This window comes from Phalaenopsis equestris, unplaced genomic scaffold (assembly GCF_001263595.1).
Source record: "Phalaenopsis equestris unplaced genomic scaffold, ASM126359v1 Scaffold000107, whole genome shotgun sequence".
Classification (NCBI taxonomy): domain Eukaryota; kingdom Viridiplantae; phylum Streptophyta; class Magnoliopsida; order Asparagales; family Orchidaceae; genus Phalaenopsis; species Phalaenopsis equestris.
In genome coordinates, this window is record NW_018164549.1 from 4,714,378 (window position 1) to 4,737,397 (window position 23,020).

Consider the following 23,020-nt stretch of genomic DNA (forward strand, 5'->3'; position numbering starts at 1 on the left):
ATATATATATATATATATATGACGCTTACCATTCTTATTGAAAGAAGAAACAAATTACATATGTATTATAAGCAGGCACCCAAAATCTAAATAGAAAAAGAATAAAATAATACAATACTGTGTTGAAAAAAGGTACACGTTCTTAGATTTATCAGGGAGACTAAGATCTACCACTTCCTTTTTGATTTTATCATCCTAACTTCTCTTTAAAGTAGAAACCGAAAGACATGACAATCCTGACACCAAAATACTATCTCATATTTTCTTGTTTTCGAAGCAAGCTTAAACACTTCGTAACCATCTTTTTTGTGCTTGCTCATGCAACTGCAAAAATAAGTTTGTATAATACCTAGTTGACTATTGCCTTCATAGGTATTTGAATGTCTTCAATTGGTGTTACTAATATATAGCAATTGAAGAATAGAAGAAAGTCATTGTCTGGCTAAACTTAGATATGCTTTTCAGCTTGGAAAAGGGAATCAATAGTTTATGTATGAAGATATTTATTTCTTGGCATTTACCTTAATTAAGAAAAGCAACCTTGGATGATACTTGTCATGTGGGTTATAGATTTTCATATCCAATCCATAATTGTAGGCGAAATTCTACCCATGAATAGAATGTTTACATAGGAAAGTTATCACCCTGTAACCTTTCATAGAAAAATTATCACCCTTTAGCTTCCAAACTTGGTGAAGTTAAGAGAAATAATTATGCAAATATGTCGAATGAGCTATATCATTTCTAATATTTGGAGTTACCCCTTTTCAGCGAACGCTTCAACCAATATGCACAAATTAAGAATTGATGTTACTTCAATAAAGCTAATTTGTTGAATTTAATAATAAGTAGAATTTTGTCAATCAACTTTACTTGACAAATCTAACCATGTTGTCATTGTTTACTTTCTAGCAATATTAAGCGACTCATTTTCACTATCAACTCCTTTACTTCTAAGGTTTATTTTCTTAAAAATTCATTTTCATGATTTTTCTAAATTAATATATTCCTTTAATTCACTCTAAAAGTTTTATAAACTAAAAATTAGTTGTTCGGCAACTATTAAAAATTAATTGGAAAGATGTTGGCAATGACATGATAAAATAAATGGTATCTTATACTTAAATAAAAAGAACAAGTTGAATTTCAGTTTCATAATTTTAGCTGATGCTAACCTACATTAACCCAACAATGAAAGTCTGTAAACTTTGGGTAATTTTGGTTGCTAAATGATAAATCAAATCCAACCTATGGGGCTTTTTGGTTGCAAGAATTAGGATTGTGTTGCATTTGAAATTTAAAGTGTTTTGTCAAATTCATAGTATTTCTCCATTGAATTTATAATACCTCAAATAACTGATTTTTTATGGATTTAGAATTTTCCCAATTTGAGCAAATTTAAAAGTCGTTGCTCTGTGCATGATGTCGGATTCTCTTGTCTCGACTTTTTTCGTGTGATGTTGACGCCACCCTTTCTTTCTGAACTTTGGCTCTGCCCATCTTTCTTATGCTCATGAAGCTCTCCTCGTGACCTCGCCGACCTCGCAGCCTCCAGCTCGTTGCAATATCGGCAACACCGTGAAACATTTGGCTTTCCTTGAAACATCTACTCATGATCGAGCTTCACCAATGGATTGACTTTGCATTGCACTCGCAACTTCCAACTCTGCGTCAATGTTTTGCCATAGGTTTTTTTGTTTTTGTTTTTTAGAATTAGATTTAATTACTTCCAACCAAATAAAAAAATAATTTGGCAGATCCGCACATATTAATCTACCCTGGGTTTGCTAATCAGATAACCCTGAGTGTTTCACATGCATTTTATTTACATACATTGCATTGAATTACACTTGCATTCTTAATACTTGCAAATAAGCAACTCCCGAGCACTCTAATTAAAATATGGATTGAACCATACAAAAATTTTACATCAGTTTTACTTCTAATAATTACGCAAAGATTATTCAATCAATTCACAAAATGTTTTGGAAGAAATGGATGTGCAGGTTTATTTCCTTACCATATGATTGTAGTATTGTAGGCTCCATCTTCATCTTTATGTTAGTGACAACCATGCCGTCGCTTGAAGGCTTCAATTGTGAACCATAAAACAATGGCTTAGGATAAAGCATAATGTAATCAAATTAGAGAGAAGTAAAGAAGATTTTTGGAGGACTGTAGCTCCTTACCCAGTAAAATGTGTGTAAATGTTGATGAGCTTTGTAGACTATGATATAGACTCGAGCTTGAAGAAGAAAGAGATGGCTTCAATGGCACACCTTCAACATTCAAACTCGACAATATTGTGAGTGTAGATTAAGATCTCTAAATTTTCAGTGTTGGTTATGCTTTCTTTGAACTGCCAAGGGCGAAATACCAAAATTCTTGATTCATTTTTCCCTTTAGAAGATGATGGAAATCTGCTTATTTAATGATTGCCTTAGATAGTCAGAGTAATTTTAGCTCAATTCAGCATCATTCTTACAACTTGGTTGTATATTCTATAAAACATGACCTTTCTTTAAAAGAGATTTTCAAGGTCGTTGATTTCTTCCAATTTTTTTTTTAGTGTACTACTGCACCAATTCTTATCTTCTTCGTGATTATTGGAATATACTTATGGTTAGGTAATCATTTAAAAATTGTTGATACAATATCACCAATTGAGAGCATTTGATGACTTCTTATGGCGTGGAAACAAACTATGAGAGCATTAGATGACATCTTAAGGTGTGGAAACAAACTACATTGTGCATAATTATATTTATAGATAAAAATAAAGGTTTTTATGTTTCCAACAAACTACATTGTGTATAATTATATGTTTTTTAGGGGTACTTTTATCATTTTCAATAAGCTCTTACAATCTTGTAATTTAAGCAGTTGAAGATGAACAGAGAAGTGTTTTTACCTTTGCATGCTCTCTCTTGGTTGAACCTCCTCCCTTCCGCTAATGACGTGGTCTCTTCATATTTTTATCTCTATTTTTTACCTCGCTTCTTTTCAGTAATTTGTTTGTCTAATATTCTTTACTCTATTTTTCTTTATTTTTTTCTTTCTACTTCTTCTCCAAATTCCTTCCCTTGGCGATTAAAAAAAAAAAAAGAAAAACTACCATCTCATCATTTCGTGAGTTTTACTCATTCTCAATTTGGTATTAAAGCAAAAATATTAAGCAAAAACATTGTTGTTAAAAAGATCATCACATTCTTAAATTTTTCTATGACTACATCTTACCTAAACAATTCTACTTAACAATGCCTAGCATTCTTCTTCTACTTTGGCCTACTCTTGTAATGATGTTCACCGCTCTGCTTAGGATTTCCTTGCCTCACCTTTGCTCTCATTGCTTCCTTCCAATTCCACCAACTCCTACCGCCTACTCTTTTATTGGTGTTGCTCCTTTCTCCACTCATGATCATGTCCTTTTCCTATCAGTCCTTTGGAACCGATGATATCTCTTCGAAAGTTTTTTTTATGGACACTAACCACACAATCGCTACAATTTCCTTAACTAATTTTAATTTTATTAAAAATAAATTTTATTAGTATTTCTTAATTTCTATAGCGACTTAATTCATTTGTACCACCACCTTGAACTCATGAAACTTACGTATGCAATGCATTATCCATAATATCATTCACATCCATATACCCTATTTCACTCGCAATCTTGAGCATGCTTACTTACATTATATCATTCGCAAGACACTGCTCACCCACGTCTCACTCTAGATTGCTTTCGTCATTTAACTCTTTTAGAGTCTCTCACAAATCCAAAAGAGGGAGGGAGGGAGAGAAAGGGGGAGGGAGGGGGAGAGAGAGAGAACTTGATCTCTACTTGCATCCACTTCCGTTCAGAATAGTTTTAATTGGCCACTAATTTAGGTAGATCAAATTGGTAGCAGTATGTATTAAGACTTCTAAGCTTTAATTATTATTTTTTTCTGAATTGTGGCTATGCTTTTGAAGATTGCTGAAGAGCTCTGTTGATATTGGTAATGGTAGTGATGTCTTCACCCTTTGACTTTTTCTTTGGGATGAATTTTTCATATGTTTATGTTATTTTGGAAAGCTGTCACTCTGTGAGTTTGGAAATTTTAATTCTTTCTTCTGTCATATTTCAACTTGATGGAGGATAATTCTTTACTTTTCAATGGACTTGTTGTAATCAAAGTTTATTTTAATCCTCAATCATCAGTCTATTTTTAGTATCAGTTAGTGTATCATGAGGACATTTTTAATTATTATTAGGTTATTCAACAAGAACAACAACAACAAGCCTTTATCCCACTAAGCGGAGTCGACTACATGAATCCTTCGTCTCCATTGCGTTCTATTGAGTGTAATATTTTCATTTAATTCTAATAGATTAAGATCATTTTTCATACAATATGCCCAAGTCTAAGTCGAATTTAAAACATCTACTCTTCTAACCGAATCATCAGATGGTTGACATTTAATGTGACCAAACAAACTAAGACAACTCTCTCGAATTTTGTCCGCCACTGGAGCTACACCAACCCTATCACAAATGTATTCATTTCGCATTTTTTTTCTAAGTGTAACAACACTTAACTTAGCTTTATGCTTCTCTTTTAAAGGCCAACATTCACCGCCATATTGCCTTGCAGGTTTCACCACCATCTAATAAGCAATACTTTTCTTTCACACAATTGGCCCGAAATATTCCTCCACTTCAACTAACCAACTTGAATTCTACTGATAACATCCCGGTCTATCTCACCATAACTTCGAACAATAGACCCGAGATATCTAAAGTGTTCACACCTTTTAATAATTTGATCACCCATAGTTATGACTATGCCACTAGAGCTACCACTACTAAAATTACATTCTATGTATTCAGTTTCAGTTCCACTCAAATGAAGGCCTTTAGACTCCAATTTAAACATCCATAAGTTAACTTTTTTTGAGTTTTTTTTCTAGTCTTAGCCACGTGAAGGATATCATCGGTGAAAAGCATACACGAAGGTTCATTCTCTTGTAAATGTCTAGTAAGAGCATCCATAACTAAAGCAAAATATATGGGCCTAAAATCGACCCCTGATGTAATCCAACATGAAATAGGAAAATATTTGGTCAATCCTCCTTTTGTCGAACACAAGTAGCAGTTGTAGTATTCATATCTTTAATGACTTTAATATAAGTCATATCACCACCTTTTTTCTTTAAAACTCTCCAAAGGATAACTATTGGAACCTTATCGTAAGATCTTTCTAAATCATCAAAAAATCATATGTTGATCCTCCTTATTTTTTTTGTACTTCTCCATCAAAGCTCTCAATAAATGTATAGCTTCTATAGTAGACCTGCCCGACCTAAATCCAAATTGAGTATGAGAAGTCTTTGTAATATGTATTAACCTATATTCAATTATCTTCTCCCATAATTTTAAAGTATGACACATCAACTTTATTTCTTTATGATTTGCACACTCTCTTGCATCCTATTTATTCTTAAAAATGAGGACTCACATACTCTTTCTCCACTCCTCAAATATCTTTTTAGTTTTTAAAATAATATTAAAGAGTTTAGTAAGAAAGCAAAGAAACTCTGAAATCTTCTAAATATTTCCACACTTCAATTGGAATTTCATCAAGTTTGATAGACTTTCCACCTTTAATTTTCTTTAAAGACTCATCAACTTTTTTTTTACTATGTTACGATAAAAAAATAAAATATTTTATTATTATTAACGATATTAAGATCACTAAGGTCGTTCATATTTTTAAAAGCTTCATTCAAAAGTTCATCAAAATAACTCACCTACTTATGTTGAATATTTATCTGAGAAAAATACTTTTTGATTTTATCTTTAATACACTTTGCTTGAATTAAATCTTTACTTATCTTTTCTCTTTGTTTGGCTAGTTTATACTTATATTTTCATCTGCTTTAGTATCTAATCTATTATAAAGATCCCCAAAAACAAGATTTTTAGCGTCACATATTGTTCTCTTAGACTCTATACGGTCCATTTTATATTTTTCTTTGTTCTGTAAGCTTTTACATTTAAACTAATTTTATAACATAACTTTTTATATTTTATCTTTTCTTGCACATTATTATTTCTCCACAAACTATTTTTATTTTTTGAAACTTTTTCTTTTGATTCACCGAGTACATTTTTTTGTCACTTGTTATGGTGTTTGTTCTTATATCCCACATTGAATTTATTTTTCTCAAGCATCCCAAATCTTAAAATTTATTCATAAAAATAATTTTTAACTAATAATCGATGTTGAGTACTTAAATCCTCACTTGGAATGATCTTATAATTTATGCATTCTCGACAATCTCTTCTTCTCATGAGAAAATAAGCAATTTGTGTTTTATTAGATCTATTCTTATAATTAATAACAGACTTTTCTCTTTTCTCGAATAAAGTGTTAACAATAAAAAAATCATACGCTAAAGCAAAATCTAATATGACCCTACCATATTCATTAATCACTCCAAAACCGTAGCCACAATGAATATTTCTAAAATCTTCTACTACTCTACCGACTTGTCCATTTAAATAACCTCAAACAAAAATTCTTTCTTAAGTGTTATCATTTGTATTAATTTTTTTAGGTCATTCCAGAATTTTTCTTTAGAACCTATATCTAAACCTACTTGAGGAGCATAAGCATATATAGTATTAAAAATCTTAGTGTCAACAATAATCTTAAGAGCTATAATTCTATCTCCAATTCTATTAATTTTTATAACATTATCTTTCAATATGTTATCTATAATTACACTTGCATCATTTCTAGCGCGAATCATTTATGAATACCAAAGTTTAAAACCTAAGTTATTAATCTCCTTAGCCTTTTCTCCAACCCATTTAGTTTCTTGAATACATAAGATATTTATTTTTCTATGAATCATAATATCAACTAATTCCATTAATTTACCTATGAGAATATCTATATCCCAAGATCCTATCATAATATGACCTAATTCCATAACACTGTCATTGCTGGGTCCCAAGCCTTGGATGTGAAAAATTGAGGGTTACGTTAGGTAGTCGACGATCACCGTAAATTTTGTCGAAAAATCATGACATGAATTTTTTATTATTAAGTTGTTTATAAGAAACAACCGAGTACATTTTGAAACCGATTACACCTTTCCTCATCACTGGTCATCAATAAGAAACAACCGAGTACATTTTGCCGCCATCTACAAGACTTTACTAGCACATTCATCCTGCTATCTACAGTCATTCAGTCCTGATTTCGAAACCATACATTTATGTAGTGTGAACTGTGGTCCCTATTCTGGTTTACTTTTAATATGTGCATTTATATACCTGTTTTTTTCTTATTTCATATTCGACAGCATTTATTGTATTAATGGTTGAGTGTCTAGTTTTGCTCATCTCATTTATAATTCCAATCAAATGCTTTTGCAGATGACTATGATAGATCCATAAATGAGGCTATCAAGATCACAAAGTATGTAAATTATCTCATTGCGCAATAATTGTATAATTTTTTTTGTTTTCATAATTTAAGTTCCTTATGGCTGTTGTTTACTTGTGAATCTGATTTGGGTAGGAAAAGGCAAATATCTCCAGAGCAAGCTAACAAAAGAGAACCTATTGCCAAACCGGTGTCCAATGGCGGGCTGAATGGTGACTCGCCGACGCCTCAGCACGCATTTGATGCGCAATCACCAAATCCCATTGAATATGAGGAGACCGATGATGAATTCCATAGCAGCCCGCTTGATCGCAGGTATCACCACTACATATTGGACTAGATTTATTATTATTATTAAGGAAATTTACATATATATACAACACAATTCACTTACAACATTTTTGTGCCATAAACTTATCCATGAAAAGATGTTTTCACTTTTAAAAGGTAATAATGGTGGTATTTTTGATGTGATGTTGAAGATTCGAGTAGTATGCATGTTAATATGAATGTTTAGGTTAGATATGTAAATACATAAGAATCGTGTGATATGTATGTAAATGCATCTTATTATTATTATTATTATTATTATTATTATTATTATTATTATTATCTCTAGACATTTATGTAATTTTTTTCTGATAATTGTAGCAACCGAAGAAGGAAAAGACCTCAACGATATTCTGCAAAGGAATTTGTTGAAGCCGTTTCAGAAAATGAGGCGTATTTTGACAGCGATGACGATATAGTTGGAGAGGCTGTATACGACGACGAATATCTAAGAAATAGAAAGCAGAAGGTCTCCAGTAGCTCCGAGGGGGATGAGGAGTATCACTGGGAGGATAATGCAGAAGACGAGGAAGAATACGAAGAAGATGACGAAGAAGATTCACTGAGTATCAGTGAAGATTCAGTCGAGCATCGCCAGCACAAGAAACTTCGAAGCCGCAGCAGACGTGGAGCAAAATTGAGATCGGTAGATGAACTCCAGAACGGACTCAGGCGAAGCAAACGCTCGACGAAACCACGAATAAATTACAAGCAATACGAACTTTCAGATACTGATGCGGAGTCTGAAAAGGCAGATAATTCAAATGTGTCCGATGCCGCCTCAGATGCAATGAATGATCTAGAACCGTCATCCGCTAGTCATGGTTCACAACAGGACGACGACGACGACGAAGAAGAAGATGAAGAAATGAATGATGAGAAGATCGATCACATGCAAGTTGAGGAGACTACCAGTGAAGCACCCCAATCCCAACAACAAGCAAAAGCTGAAAGCCCGGTACACGAAGGCAGCGTACCGAGGAGGCGATTCTTAGACCTCAACGAGCTCGCTCCTGGAACCGGTTTCGAGGATGGTCCCAATTCGATGAAGGACGAAGATGATGACATTTAGGCGATTATATCCGAAGCGAAGTTCTTCATAACTCAAATCTTTTCCATGTACCCATTTTTTTCTTCGCAAAGTAGAACACAGGCAGTAGTAATCAAGGAGGGCTGCAGGGGTAAGATAACTTAATTTTGAGACCCCATCTCCGACATTCTCGACAGATCCTGCTCTGAAGTTGGGATCGAGGTAAAGACATAAACGGAATCTGTAGGCCTACTAAGATCATCCAAAAAGTCAATATGAGATTGTAAGAATGTGTGGAAAGGTCAATGCCTTATCTTTGTTGTCAGACCAAGTTTGATTTGTTTCTTGGTCAGACAAATTGTAGGGATTTGTGTTATCCTCCATGGATTTACATCTACACATTTTGATGTAAAATGCCCCCCCCTTCATTGCCTGCCCATAACGTGGTACAAAATCTTACTAGAAAGTTGGGAACATATATTTTAAGGTTCAGGAATTTATATGTGATTTATTAAATACAAGTATGAGCCTTGTATTTTATGCCTTTGTAAGCATCAACTATCTAATTAGAATTTTAAAGAGTATTGAGGGTTTTTTTCCTCCACTTTCTGCTAACATGTATCATAATAGTTGGGGTTTTTATATTTTGAGATAATTACATACAAACTCCCCAAAATATTGATATTTACAACTTAAGCTATCGGGCGAGTTTTTTAAACTATCGAATGAATGTATTTACGTGTGCCACCGTCAAATTATTGAGAATTTAATAAAAATGTAAAATACTAGTTGGGGTTTTGCCATGAATTTTCATATTTGAGTGAGAATTTGAGAAATGAATGGAAGGTGGCTGATTTGTAAATAGCAAGTATTAGTAGTGAATTTTCATAAAGCTAATGTGTAATAAATGCAAACTTGCAGTATTAGTTATGTAAATACACAAGATTTGTGCGGTATGCGTGTAAATATAATATCTAAAAACATGGAACTTAAATAAATTAATTGTTTGTAGTGAGTTCTCTTTCAAAATCAAGGCTGTGCTTGTCTGGCTATTTTATGGTTGTCATTCGTATCTTTTTTGTTTCACTTAAACATAATTGATGCTTATTGATTTATTATCTTTGTAATTTACATGTATTATCTTATAGTATATGATATTGTGAAGTATGTTTGGGGATTAATGTACTTTTAATGATTATTAAAATTGAATTTATAGTTGCATTCATATATATATATATATGACTAAGAAAAAATTAACTGGTATACATGCAATTAACACAATTAAAGATTTATGATATTTTCACTGTTTTATTTTTCCTATTGCTATAGCTGCCATAAATAAATCTAAGGTCCAAGCAATTCAAACAAATTACATTTTAGCATCATATTTATCACATTTTTAAATGAATGATAGGGGGCATGTTGCAAAGCATGAAATTCACATCAATTAATTCCCATGTATTTACGTATCTAACACCTAGGAAAAATATTACATTAGGACTCCTAACGTAGAGCTACGTTTGAAGTCCAATGAAATAACGTCACGTGGAGGTGATAGGAAAAAAAAAAAATCATTTTAGCGCGGTAAAATATTTCCTGTGTTATTCCACATTATTCAGGTGTTATTGTGGTTGTTTTCGTGTGTTATCGTGTTGTGGGAATTTTCTCAGTGTTATAACAACACAATAATACATCAATGACACCACAATAACACCTAAAGAACGTGAAATAACACAGAGAATATTCTTCTGTGTTACCAGACCAGACGTGTGTTTCCTTAAAGCCACATGTCCGCATATCAGTGGACTCCGAACATAGCACTACGTTAGGAGTCATGATGTAATATTTTTCCCTAACACCTAAGCTTACAATTTTTTTGCATATATGCAACCACCTTAACTATACATAAAAAGATGCATTACACATTTTAAAAGTTAAAATAGTAGTATTTTTGACGTGCTATTAAAGATTTGGGTGGCATAAATGTAAGAAATTGAATTTATGTGTTGGATGTGTAAATACATAAGAATTTGGAGGAATATATGCAAATGCCCTTTCAAAATAGAAAAATTTACATACACACCACTCAATTCCTATTAATTTACACATCTAACACCTAAACTTCAATATTTACATTTATACCACCTTATCAATGAATGCAAAGGTGCATTTCAATTTTCTAAAAAATAAAATTTAGGCGTTAGATAATGTAAATACATAGGAATTGGGTGGTATGTATGTAAATGCCCCATTGGTCACTAGTAAGAATTTCTAAAGCTCAAAACAACAATGTATATATACTGAATAAATTACAAACAATATAAATTTATTCATGAAATGGCCCTTTATGTCCACAAATATTTTACAATTATTTGCAAATGGTAAATATTTCAGTCTCATATTACAAACCCATCGGGTATTGTTGAATTCTTAAGTATAACTGTAATACCCGAGCGAATATAGAACCCTTCAGCAGTCCTGTCTGCTTCTTGCACGCCCTGCAACAAAGGAAGAATGTCATTATCATTAAATTTACTTTGAGTGTAATATATAAAAATTTAATCAAACTTTTCATTGCATTAGAGGCATCCTCGGGTTGAGCTCGAGCTTAATTCTATGAATTTGAATCGGCTTGTTTAAATGAGCCAAGTCGAGCTGGAGCCATCCTCAGCCCAAGCTTGAGTAGGATTAATTAATTGAATTCAAGCTCGAGCTCAAGCTTTTAATTCTAAGAGTTCGAGTTGGCTTGTTTATTATGAAAGAGGAAAATCAAAATTAATTCAAGCTAGTCAACTAGTGTTATAATAAATTGACAAATATAATGAGCAATTAAGAGATAAATGATGAGAAATGAATTGACATAAAATATAAAATATCATTTAATACAGTCTTGAAATTTAATACGTTTTGAGAATATTTTATATTAATCTATTTTTTAAACGAGCTGGCTTATAAGCTAATGAGTCTGAGTCAGGGTTGGCTTGAGTTTAACTAGCTTAACTCACGAGCCACTTATCAAGCCAAGCCCAAGCCAACTCATGAGTTAGTTTGGTTCAGTTACACCCTTAAATTGCTAATCTAATGAGTTTAGAGCCCATCCTAATAAAAAATTGGGGCGGGGCATTTACATAAATACCAACCAATTTATTTGTATTTACAAATCTAACTTCTAAACATAGCTTTTACATTTATACCACCTAAATATTTCATATCACATCAAAAATACCAACATTTTAACTTTTAAAAAGTAAAATATACCTTTTCATGCATGGGTAAGGTGACATATGTAAGAAATGAAGTTTAGATGTTAGATATGTAAATACATATAAATTGAGTCATATGTATGTAAATCTTCCAAAAAAATTTTGGTTAAGTCGTTCCAAAACGCAACTTTTCCGGCGAAGAGAAGTCATACCTCGGAGTTGGAAATCATCACATTCTTTCCGATTCTTGCATTTTTATCTATGATGCAATCCCTGCAAATTATCAACACAAACAAACAAGCCTTTGATGTTGTGCTTAAAAGTATATGGTTAAGAGTGTGTTTAGAAATTTAATAGTTCTCACTTGATCTTAGTGTTCTCTCCTATTCCAATAGGAACTCTTCCTTCAACAAGCAATGCTGCTATTTCTGCTTCAGTTTCATAGAAGTCGGCGCCGAGCATAACGGTATTCTGCATAAATAATGCCCCAAAGGTTTTAAAGTACAAAAAATGGAAGATATAAGTAATGAGTCGATCCTTTAAATTTTGGGGCATACATACATACCGCACAATTCCTTACACATCTAACCCCTAAACTTTTACTTGTTTACATTTATGCCACCAAAATCTTTCATATTACATCAAAAGTACAGTCATTTTAACTTTTAAGAAGTGAAATACTCCTTGTTCATGCATAGATAATGTGGCATATATATAAGGTACACAAGATAGAAAATATAAGTAGAGACATTTACATTCATACTACCCAATTCCTTACATATCAAGCACATAAACTTTGCTTTTGTACATTAATATCGCCCAATCTTTCATATTATATCAAAAATACCACTATTTCATCTTTTAGAATTGAATTACACTTTTTCATGCATGGGTATATGTAAAAATTGAAGTTTAGGTGTTAGATATGTAAATACATAGGAATTACGCGGTATGAATGTATGGCTTCCTTGAATATATAGTTATCATTAGAATGAAAATTTTTTGGGTCAATATATACTCATCAAAATTTGATCATTATAAATCTCAAGTCCGTTAGATTTGCTTTGAAATGAGTAACATAAACAAACGATAAAAATTATATTGCAAAGTTCATCTAGAAATAAATATGATGACTTTGAGACTTGACCGTGATCAAAAAATAATTATCATAATCCAATTTTTCTTCATTATAATTCTTACCTTCAAGTGAACATTACTGTTTATCCTGGATCGGATACCGACCACACTGTGTTCTATCAAGCAATTGCTCAAGAAACTTCCATGGGATACAATAGAATCAACAATCTGAAAAGCATGTATTTTGATCATCAGGTTAAGAGGAGAAAAAGAATTAAACAATATCTTAACTATCAGGGAGAAAAAACTATGAGATAGAAAGAAAAACATATGTTTTGGAACCGCACAACAACAACAACAACAAAAAGAAGCATTTATCTCACTAAATGGGGTCAGCTACACAACATATTTTCTCCATTGTGTCCTATTTAGCGTCACATTTCATTTAATTCTAGTAAATTAAGACCATTTTTTATTCAACATTCCAGAGTTTTTTTAGGTCCACCTCTACCTATCTTAACATAAGTCAAATCTAAGACATCTACTCTTCTAAACAGAGCATCAAATGGTCGACGTTTATTGTGACCAAACCATATAAGATGACTCTCTCTAATCTTGTCCGCCACGGGAGCTACACCAACCCTTTCATGAATATATTCGTTTCACATTTTCTCCAAGTGTAAAGCCACTCATCCACCTAGCATTCTCATCTCAATAACACTTAGCTTAGTTTCATGCCACTCATCCACCTAGCATTGCCATAAAGCATTGCAAGTCTCACGACCATCTTATAAAATTTTTCTTCAAGTCTAAGCGATACTTTTTTTTATCACACAATATGCCTGATGCATTCCTCCACTTCAACCAACCAACTTGAATTCTGCTAATAACACCACCCCGTCTGTATCACCATCACTTTAAACAAGAGACCAGAGATATCTAAAACATTCACTCCTTTTAATGATTTGATCACCCAAATAACAAAATTCCATTGATATTCAAAACCTATAAGATAATCTCTATAGCTTGAATAGAGCAAATTATCTTATAGAATTTTGGAAGAATATTCAGGATATACAATAAAAAACTTTTAAAAATGACTTGTGTATACCATTACCCCGTATATTTGGGATTGATTTTATGAATCGTTTTTCTTCAATTATTCTTAATGAGTGTTACATATGATTTTAGTTCTAATTTGCACAACTACCCTTGTAAAAGCTCTAGCCTCAACGCCTATTTGTTCACTAATTTTCTTCTTAGGACCCCACATTAATTCCATTTACTTATTTTGCTACAATCTAAAACATATGTTAGATGGATTTTGTAAGTATTTTGAAAGGGCCATATGCCCTTACATAAAGTTTTTATAGATAGTTTGTAAAAAATCATCATAGTTATACTCTTAGCTTAATAAACTCTCGGTCGCCCTAACTCTTGCGCGAGCTCCCTCATTCTTGCAAGCAAGCCCATTGACCTCTTCTGCGAGCACACCAAGTCTTCTCCTTTTTCTTCCTTTGAGTATAGGGGCTTTGCCATGCTAGGGCATCGATCTCCTTGCTCTGCAAGTACGTGACTTCTTCCTTGCACAAGCTGCTCGGTTCTTCCTCCAACAAGTGGTGTTGCGTGCTCGTCCCGCGTCTTCTCTTCACATTTGCGATGTCGGCTTGTCAATCTTAGACAGACTCACAACCAATAATAACGTCGACTCCTCATGCGAGCAACCACATCAAAATCTCTATCGATATGTTCTTCCTCAGGCTGAAATTTCTCAATTCCTTCTTCCAATTCCCATATTGCAGTCAAACGACACCGTACGTGAGCCACCTGCTGCCCTTTCCTTCCTCTTCTTCGATTTCTCCTTGGCTAGGGCACAACAGTCTCTTCTCTCTGGATCCCTCCCGTGTTCTCTCGTCTGTTTTGTTCGATTGTGTCGAAAGGAATATGAGTCTTTAAGTTACAACTGAAGAGGGGCTTCCATTCAATTTTCAACATTTATGTGTGTGTGTGTGTGTATATATATATATATATATATATACACATACATACATACATACATATACATACATACATACATATACATACATACATACATACATACACATACATACATACATACATATACATACATACATACATATACATACATACATACATATACATACATACATACATATACATACATACATACATATACATACATACATACATATATATATATACATATACATACATATACATATACATACATATGCATATACATATACATATATATACATATACATATACATATATATACATATATATATATTATTACAAAAAAAATACTTTTTTAAAATATTCACATGTAGGGTACATGCATATAAAGAAAGCAATCCCTCCTAATTCACAAACTTACCAAATATATCTAGTCTAAATTAGAAAGAAAATAAAACTAGCAAAACTATTTCCAAAGATATCCCCAATCAAATCTTTTCATGATTTTGTGAAGCAGCCAGAAGACCCACCATGGAAGAATTGAACTTCTCAGCTTTCCACGCTCCCCCTTAACTTGGGTCGTAGATGTTGTAGAGGCCAAGTTCTAAGAACATGCTTAAAGGAAGAACTTTGGTGAAGACATTAACAATTTGTTGGTGCCTTAGAATGTAGCTTAGTTGTATAACTCCATCATTAACATTTTCAGAAATAAAGTGACCATCAATTTCAACATGTTTGGTCATGTCATGATACATTGGATTCTTGGCAATACCGATGGTTGCTTGAATGTCACAAAACATTTGTATAGGCTTATCAGAGGCGCACCCTAATTCCTTTAATTATTTATAAATCCAGATACTCTTGAGGCGAGTGTTGTATACTCTACTTCAATATTGCTTCCAGAAACAACAATTTTCCTCTTACAACTCCATGTAACCGGATTTCTCCATACATAGGAGTAACAACCTGTGGTGGATCTTCTGTTAGTGAGTTCCCCAACCCAACTTGCATTAGTATCGATGTCTGCTTCTTTGTTTCTGATTTTCTCAAAAAATTAATCCCTAACAAGGTGTCTTCTTGAGAAACTTGAGAATCTTGTACACCATTTCCAAATGCTATTAATTTGAATTATTCACGCGTTGGCTTACAATGCTGACAAAATATAAAATATCTAGCCTCGTATGTGACAAATAGAAGAGTCTTTTTATCAATCTTAGATATCTTCCTTTATCCAAAGATGCACATTAGGTGTTTTCTTAAGAAATCTGAGCATCTTGTACACTATTTCCAAATGCTATTCATTTGGGTTATTCATGTGTTGGCTCACAATGCTGACAAAATATAAAATATCTAGCCTCGCATGTGATAAGTGGATGAGTCTTTCTACCAATCTTTGATATCTTCTTTTATCCAAAGATGCACATTCTTCTTCTCTATTATAAACTTCTTGTTGGGATCTATTGGTATCAACATGCTTGCATCCAATCGTCATTATGTTCTTTAGTAGATATAAGATATGTTTCCTCTGTGATATAATGATACCTTTCTTGAACCTTGCTATCTCCATACCTAGAAAATATCTCATAGCTCTAGGTTATTGATTTCAAACTCAATGACAAGCACTTCTTTGATGTTGAAAATCTCCTTTCATCCTTAACAGTAAAAATCATATCATTCACATATATTATCAGTGCAACAATCTTATCTCTCCAAGTATATTTTATGAACAGGGTATGATCAGGTTGACCTTCGAGAATATCCATTAGATCTCATAGTTTTAGCAAAACCCATTTCAAACCATGTTCTTAATGATTGCTTAAGCTCATAAAGAGACTTCTTGAGTTTGCATACTAAGAATTTGTTGGAATCATTCTCAAGCCATGGGGGTATCTAAATATATACTTCTTCCAAATCCTCGTTCAAGAAGGCATTTTTATATCAAGTTGATGCAGTTCCAATTCCTTCTTAACTGCTACTGAAAGGAGAACTTTGATAATGTTAATTTGACAATTGTTGTGAATGACTCATAATATGCAATCCCATTGGCCTGAGTGAAATCTTTTGTAACAAGTCAGACTTTGAATCTCAATACCCCATCAATTTTGTATTTGATATAGAACATCCATTTGAATCTAATTGGTTTTTTAACCTGAGGGAGTTTAGTCTGAATCCATGTGCCATTATGCTTCAGTGCTTGAATCTCCCCTTCAATTGCTTTCCTTTATTATGACTTTTCAAGAGCTTCATGAATGGATTTAGAAATCTACACACGATAAGGTTAGAAACAAAAGTTTTGTAGGATGAGGATATCGTCCTATAAGCTACAAACACTCTTTGCATCAGACAAGGGAATAACTCATCAGTACTAGGCTCTTCCTGACCCAAAATTTCAGATGAATACAAACTCAGGTTTTGGTTTGAGCAATTCCATCCTTGCAAGTTGTCTTCCACCTGCTCAAAGTTTTTCTTCTCCATGTATACACACATAAATTATGGACGTCAGGTTGGGTTGGTTGGACATTCTCAACCAGGATAGGAGGGCAGGTGGAGTAAGTGGTGAGGCCGTATAGGTGTCATCAAGTGCATCCCAAAATTGATATTCATTTGGACTCTCCTATTGAGCATGGTAGAAGGATTGATTTTCAAAAAATATCGCATCCATGAAATTGTAGTGTTTTCTGGTAACATGAGAATAACACATACACCTTTTTGTTGGAGGCAAACCAAAAGCCCAAGCACCTAGAAGCATGAATCAAAGAGTAACACAACAGAGAGGCAACCATCTCAAAGTCAATAAGAAGAGAGGATGCCAAAGATGCTAAAAAGACATTTTAATTCTTGATTTGATCTTCTCTTTGAGGCACATAGGGGATGGTCTCTATGTTACTTGACCATAATCAATAGGTCAAGAGAGAAAGTGAAATCATGTAGCTGGAGAAAAATTGTCAGATGTTGACATAGAAAATATAGAATAATAAAATAACAAGTATGAGGGTACTTTAAAAATATCCAATAAAAAAACTTAATTTGAACTCATATGCTTACTTTGGAAAAATAATACTGACATAAAGAGTAGCATATGATATGCATATTTTAATCACACGACAAAAATAAAGTACTTACCTTGCTATTGTCAACTGTTGTTGGAGGTAAATTTCTTCGTGATGTATATATTGGTTTCGTTGCATCATAAAAGCAGAACTTAGGAGGCTGCAAGTTAAAGAAAGCCAAAAAAGAGATATACTACGTTGTTTATGAGTGATGAAAATGTAAAAATTTAATCAACATTGCAATAGTTACAAAGGCTATGAATAACAGTTAGTGTCATTAATGTTTCAAGGAGTACACTCGAAAAAATCTGATTATAACACTATAAATTGTAGTTTAAGACTATTTGGTTTTGGTATATGATTATTGTAAGAGTTCCGAAAGTTAATAATTTTAAAACTCGTAAGGTTTATAATTTAGCATCTCCCATAGTGTTAGATCGAGGTAAAGTCACCCTATAATTGTCAATAAAAAGATGAAAGTTTGAGGATTGAAAAAAAGAAAAGAACTCAAAGGAGAAAATAAACCTCTAGAGCTTATGTTACTAACGCATGGTTCATTTAGAGTAGCTTTAGCATTTTATTAAACAACAATAATAACAAACCTTTATCCCACTAAGTGGGGTCGGCTACATGAATCCTTATTCTCCATTGGGTCCTATTGAGTGTCATATTTTCATTTAATTCTAATAAATTAAGATCATTTTTTTTATACAATATGTCTAAGTCTTTCTAGGTCTACCTCTGTCTTTCTTAATATAAGTCGAATCTAAAATATCTATTGTTATAATCTGATCATCAAAATGTCGACGTTTAATGTGACCAAACTATCTAAGACGTCTCTCTCTAATTTTGTCCACCACTTGAGCTACACCAACCCTGTCACAGAGATATTCATTTCACATTTTGTCTCAAAGTATAAAGCCACTCATCCACCTAAGCATTCTCATCTCGACAACACTTAACTTAGTTTTATGCTTCTCTTTCAAAGGCCAACATTCAGTGCTACAGAGCATTGCAGGTCACACCACCATCTTATAAAAATTTCCTTTCAGTTTAAGTGGTACTTTTCTATCACACAATAGGCCCGAAGCATTCCTCCACTTCAACCAACAAACTTGAATTCTACTAATAACATTCTCTATATTCCCATCTATATCACCATCACTTTGAACAATAGACCCGAGATATCTAAAGTGCACAGTTACAACTCTGTCAGTAGAGCTACTACTACTAAAATTACATTCCATGTATTCAGTTTTAGGACTCCAATATAGACCTCCATAATTCAAGTTTTTTACGGAGCTTTCTCTTTAGCCTTATCCACCAGAAGGATATCATCAGGGGAAAGCTTACACCAAGGTACATCCTCCAGTAAATGTCCAGTAAGAGCATCCATAACTAAAGCAAAAGATATGGGCTTAAAGCGGATCCCTGATGGGATCCCTGATGTAAAGGAAAATATTTGTTCAATCCTTCTTTTGTTCGAACACAAGTAACAGCTCTAGTATACATAACTTTAATAACTTGAATATAAGTCATATCAACACCTTTCTTCTCTTGAACTCTCCAAAGGATATCTCTTGGAGCCATATCGTAAGCTTTTTCTAAATCAATAAAAATCATATGTAGATCCTCCTTATTCTCTTTAAACTTCTCCATCAAACCTCTCAATATATGCACGGCTTCCATAGTAGGGCTGCCCGACATATATCCAAAATGATTATGAGAAATCTTTGTAATACGTCTTAACCTATGTTCAATTACCCTCTCCCATAATTTTAAAGTATGACATATCAACTTAATTCCTCTATAATTTGCACACACTTGAGCGTCCCTTTTATTCTTAAAAATGAAGACCAAAATACTCTTCCTCCACTCCTCAGACATCTTTTTAGTTTTTAAAATAATATTAAAGAGTTTAGTAATATTAGTTTATCCATGGGAGTATATATATTTCAAGATCCTATCCTAATATTAGTTTCATGGACTAACTTCTTTACCCGCATTCATCTGTAATGTGAGAACACTTGCATATTTGACACTACACCCAGACACCGACCTTCGAACACTTTTCATTGTATTCAGATCATACATCGCGTCGCTTCTAGGGGACGCCCTAGCATTTACACAATGATAAAAAAAATTCAAGTTATGATTTTTCGACAAATTTTGCGTTGGTTGTCGACTACCTAACGCAACCCTCCACTTTTTACTTCTGAGGCTTGGGACCCCGACAATTACAGTGTTGTTAGGAAAACATTTAAGTAATTGTAAAATTGTTGGAGGGAAAACATTTCTTTGAAAGCTGCTATAGGAGTTATACATAGTCGCTTTTTTGAAAAAATCAGCAATTTTCTTACATTAATCACATACTCTAAAAGATATGGTTTTCAAAATCAGCTTCCCACCTAGAAATTTAAAAAAAATAATAATAAATTAGTAGCCAAACGTAGAATGTTGCCCCATACATACACTTAAAGTGCATTTGAGACGGCTGAATCTTTTTATGATGATTGTAAAGTTGTGGTGAAGAAATTTTCTTAGAAAACTGTGGTGTGAATTATAAGTATTTATTTTTTTTCAAATGAAATCACACAACTTAATTAATCGTTCTAAAAAATAACTTCTCATCATAAAATTTTTCAAAAAACAACAAGAAAGTAATTCTTCAAAAAGAACTATGATGACAGTTTGAAACTCAAAATAGGAAGAAAACTTTATCAAATAGACTCTTAATATCAGCCATCATACACCATTTCCTCTTATAACCTCTCTTATATCTCTATGTGAGCTCCGAAAATTCCGACCACTACCTTGGACTCTCTCTACATATATATATTTTTTATTTTTCATTTGTTGAAAAAAGCATTGGAGGGTCAAATTTTTAGAACGCGGATTGGATTATAGATAAGAAACTACCCAGAGATTTCGCCCTCATTTAGCGTGAACTTTTTGGTTTGGGGTTCGAGGTTTCCCGTAGCCTCAAACCCCGACAATTAATTAACCCTCCAGATATTGGAAGAACACTTTCAATTAAAGCTAGTCATTAATAATTGAATATTCAACATATAATAGCAACAAACATATAATATTTTAAATTGAAAAATATATCATTTGAAATTTAAAATAGATTGTGGGGAAATGAAGACAAAACCTGATCAAGATCCCACAGCTCCGTCATCCCGTGTTGTCGTGATCTCTGATCTACTTACTTAAAACACGTAGTCGACCCAACCTGACTGAAAAATCCTTGCTAACAATCATGAGTTGCGTCTTCCAAGTTATCCTTATAGATCTGATGTGGATATTTATTTAGAGAGACAAATTTAAGTCGACATTAGCTGATGAAAGGCTGTGTCAATCACTTGTACCCTTATGTTTCACACTCAAAGGATAGAAAACCATCAAGGAACATATAGATTGTGGCCATGACCATAATATAATGATGTCATTTGGGAACAGCCACCTGGTCAAAGAGCTCTGATCGTCATCACTACTTTGTGGTGTTATTTAGTGATGAAACTATGTGAACAGAGGACCAGATCACGTCCTTACTGATATGCAATTCCTTTAATTATGAATATAGAGATACGATTGATATGACATTCACTTATTGTGAGTTGAAGTCAAACAAAAATTTACACCCTCGACAAACTGTTGCTGGCATGCAATTACTTTGATTATGAATATAGAGATACAGTTGATATGACATTCACTTATTGTAAGTTGAAGTCAAGCAAAAATTTACACCCTCGACAAACTATTGCGGAGGGTGGATATACTTTTTTTTTGCTTTTAGCTTTTAAGTGGTTGAATTTTAGCTTGAATTTATTATTTTGAAAATTCTAATTTAAAAGATTGACTCCTCTGGTCGAAATTTTCAATCAACACGACCATTAACAGAATGTTAAGCACTTTAAAATTTTATATTTGAAGGGAAAAATTAATTTCATCTTTTTAGGGTATAAGCCATGTCGCCTCCTGTCCTTACAAGAAGAATCAGACTTGGCGATTTGGGCTTACAAATTCTTAACTTTAGAATTTAAATGTTTATTTCAAAATTACTAAACTCATCAGCTACAGTCATTATGACAAGGAGGAGAATCAGACTAGTTAAGTGGGCCTTACAACCATATCCTATAGAAAAGAATGCCCGATCAATCATGCAACATTTTCGAACCCAGTAGTTAATCATTCAACATATTAGTTGGAGCACATGCAAAAATTTAAATTTCACATATTTGACTATTTTAGACGGCTTTACATATCTCAAGACAATTTACATAATTTTAAATCATGAATTGAATCACATGTAAGACTTGAATTTATATAAATTTACCTTATTTGAATGAATATATTGATGCATGTAGAGGTTCACTCTAAGCTTTATAAAATACCGCATTCTATTCACTTGTAAATATGTTGTGAATCCAATGACTGACGATTAATTTCAAATATTAAGAAAGCTCCACATTTGAATTATTCTTCGCCCCCTAGGAGCCTAAATTAAAAAAAAAAATCAATTTTGAATTGATTTCCAAGCTCTAGGAGTCTTAGTCTGAATAGCGGAATTTCAAAATATTTTTTAAATCTTCTAAGCTTAAATTTTAATGTCCAATTTTTAATAATTTTAAGCTCCAAAAGTTTATATTTTAAATGCCTAAAACTTCAAAATTTTTAAAATCTTAAGAGCCTAAATATTTAAAAGTTCAGGTTCCGATATTTTAAATCCTAAGAGCCTAAATTTTGAAAGCTCAAGTTTCCAAATCATTTTAAAATTCAAAATCAATCATATTAAAATGCCCAGCCCCGTGTGTGATTTCTGCGTAGGGGTGTAAACGAGCCGAACACGACCGAGCCATGCTCAGCTCGTGTTCGGCTCGTTTATAATTTCGGCTCAAAAAATATGTTCGCGTG

The 23,020-nt window shown here is 33.0% G+C and overlaps 2 protein-coding genes across 2 annotated transcripts in view; one reads left to right on the forward strand and one right to left on the reverse strand.

Annotated features, from left to right (window-relative positions):
* LOC110020782 (DDT domain-containing protein DDR4) overlaps positions 1–9,398 on the forward strand; it is a 29,410-nt gene extending 20,012 nt beyond the window's left edge. Inside the window, exons 10-12 of the mRNA XM_020719002.1 lie at positions 7,427–7,469; positions 7,572–7,751; positions 8,088–9,398. Coding sequence (XP_020574661.1) covers positions 7,427–7,469; positions 7,572–7,751; positions 8,088–8,838 — 974 coding nt within the window. The 3' untranslated portion in view covers positions 8,839–9,398. The remainder of the gene's footprint in view (positions 1–7,426; positions 7,470–7,571; positions 7,752–8,087) is intronic.
* Positions 9,399–11,108: 1,710 nt separating this feature from the next.
* LOC110020657 (glucose-1-phosphate adenylyltransferase large subunit 3, chloroplastic/amyloplastic) overlaps positions 11,109–23,020 on the reverse strand; it is a gene marked incomplete at its 5' end in the record, with an annotated part of 74,079 nt that continues 62,167 nt past the window's right edge. Inside the window, 5 exon segments of the mRNA XM_020718831.1 lie at positions 11,109–11,294; positions 12,212–12,272; positions 12,364–12,470; positions 13,200–13,304; positions 18,177–18,263. Coding sequence (XP_020574490.1) covers positions 11,193–11,294; positions 12,212–12,272; positions 12,364–12,470; positions 13,200–13,304; positions 18,177–18,263 — 462 coding nt within the window.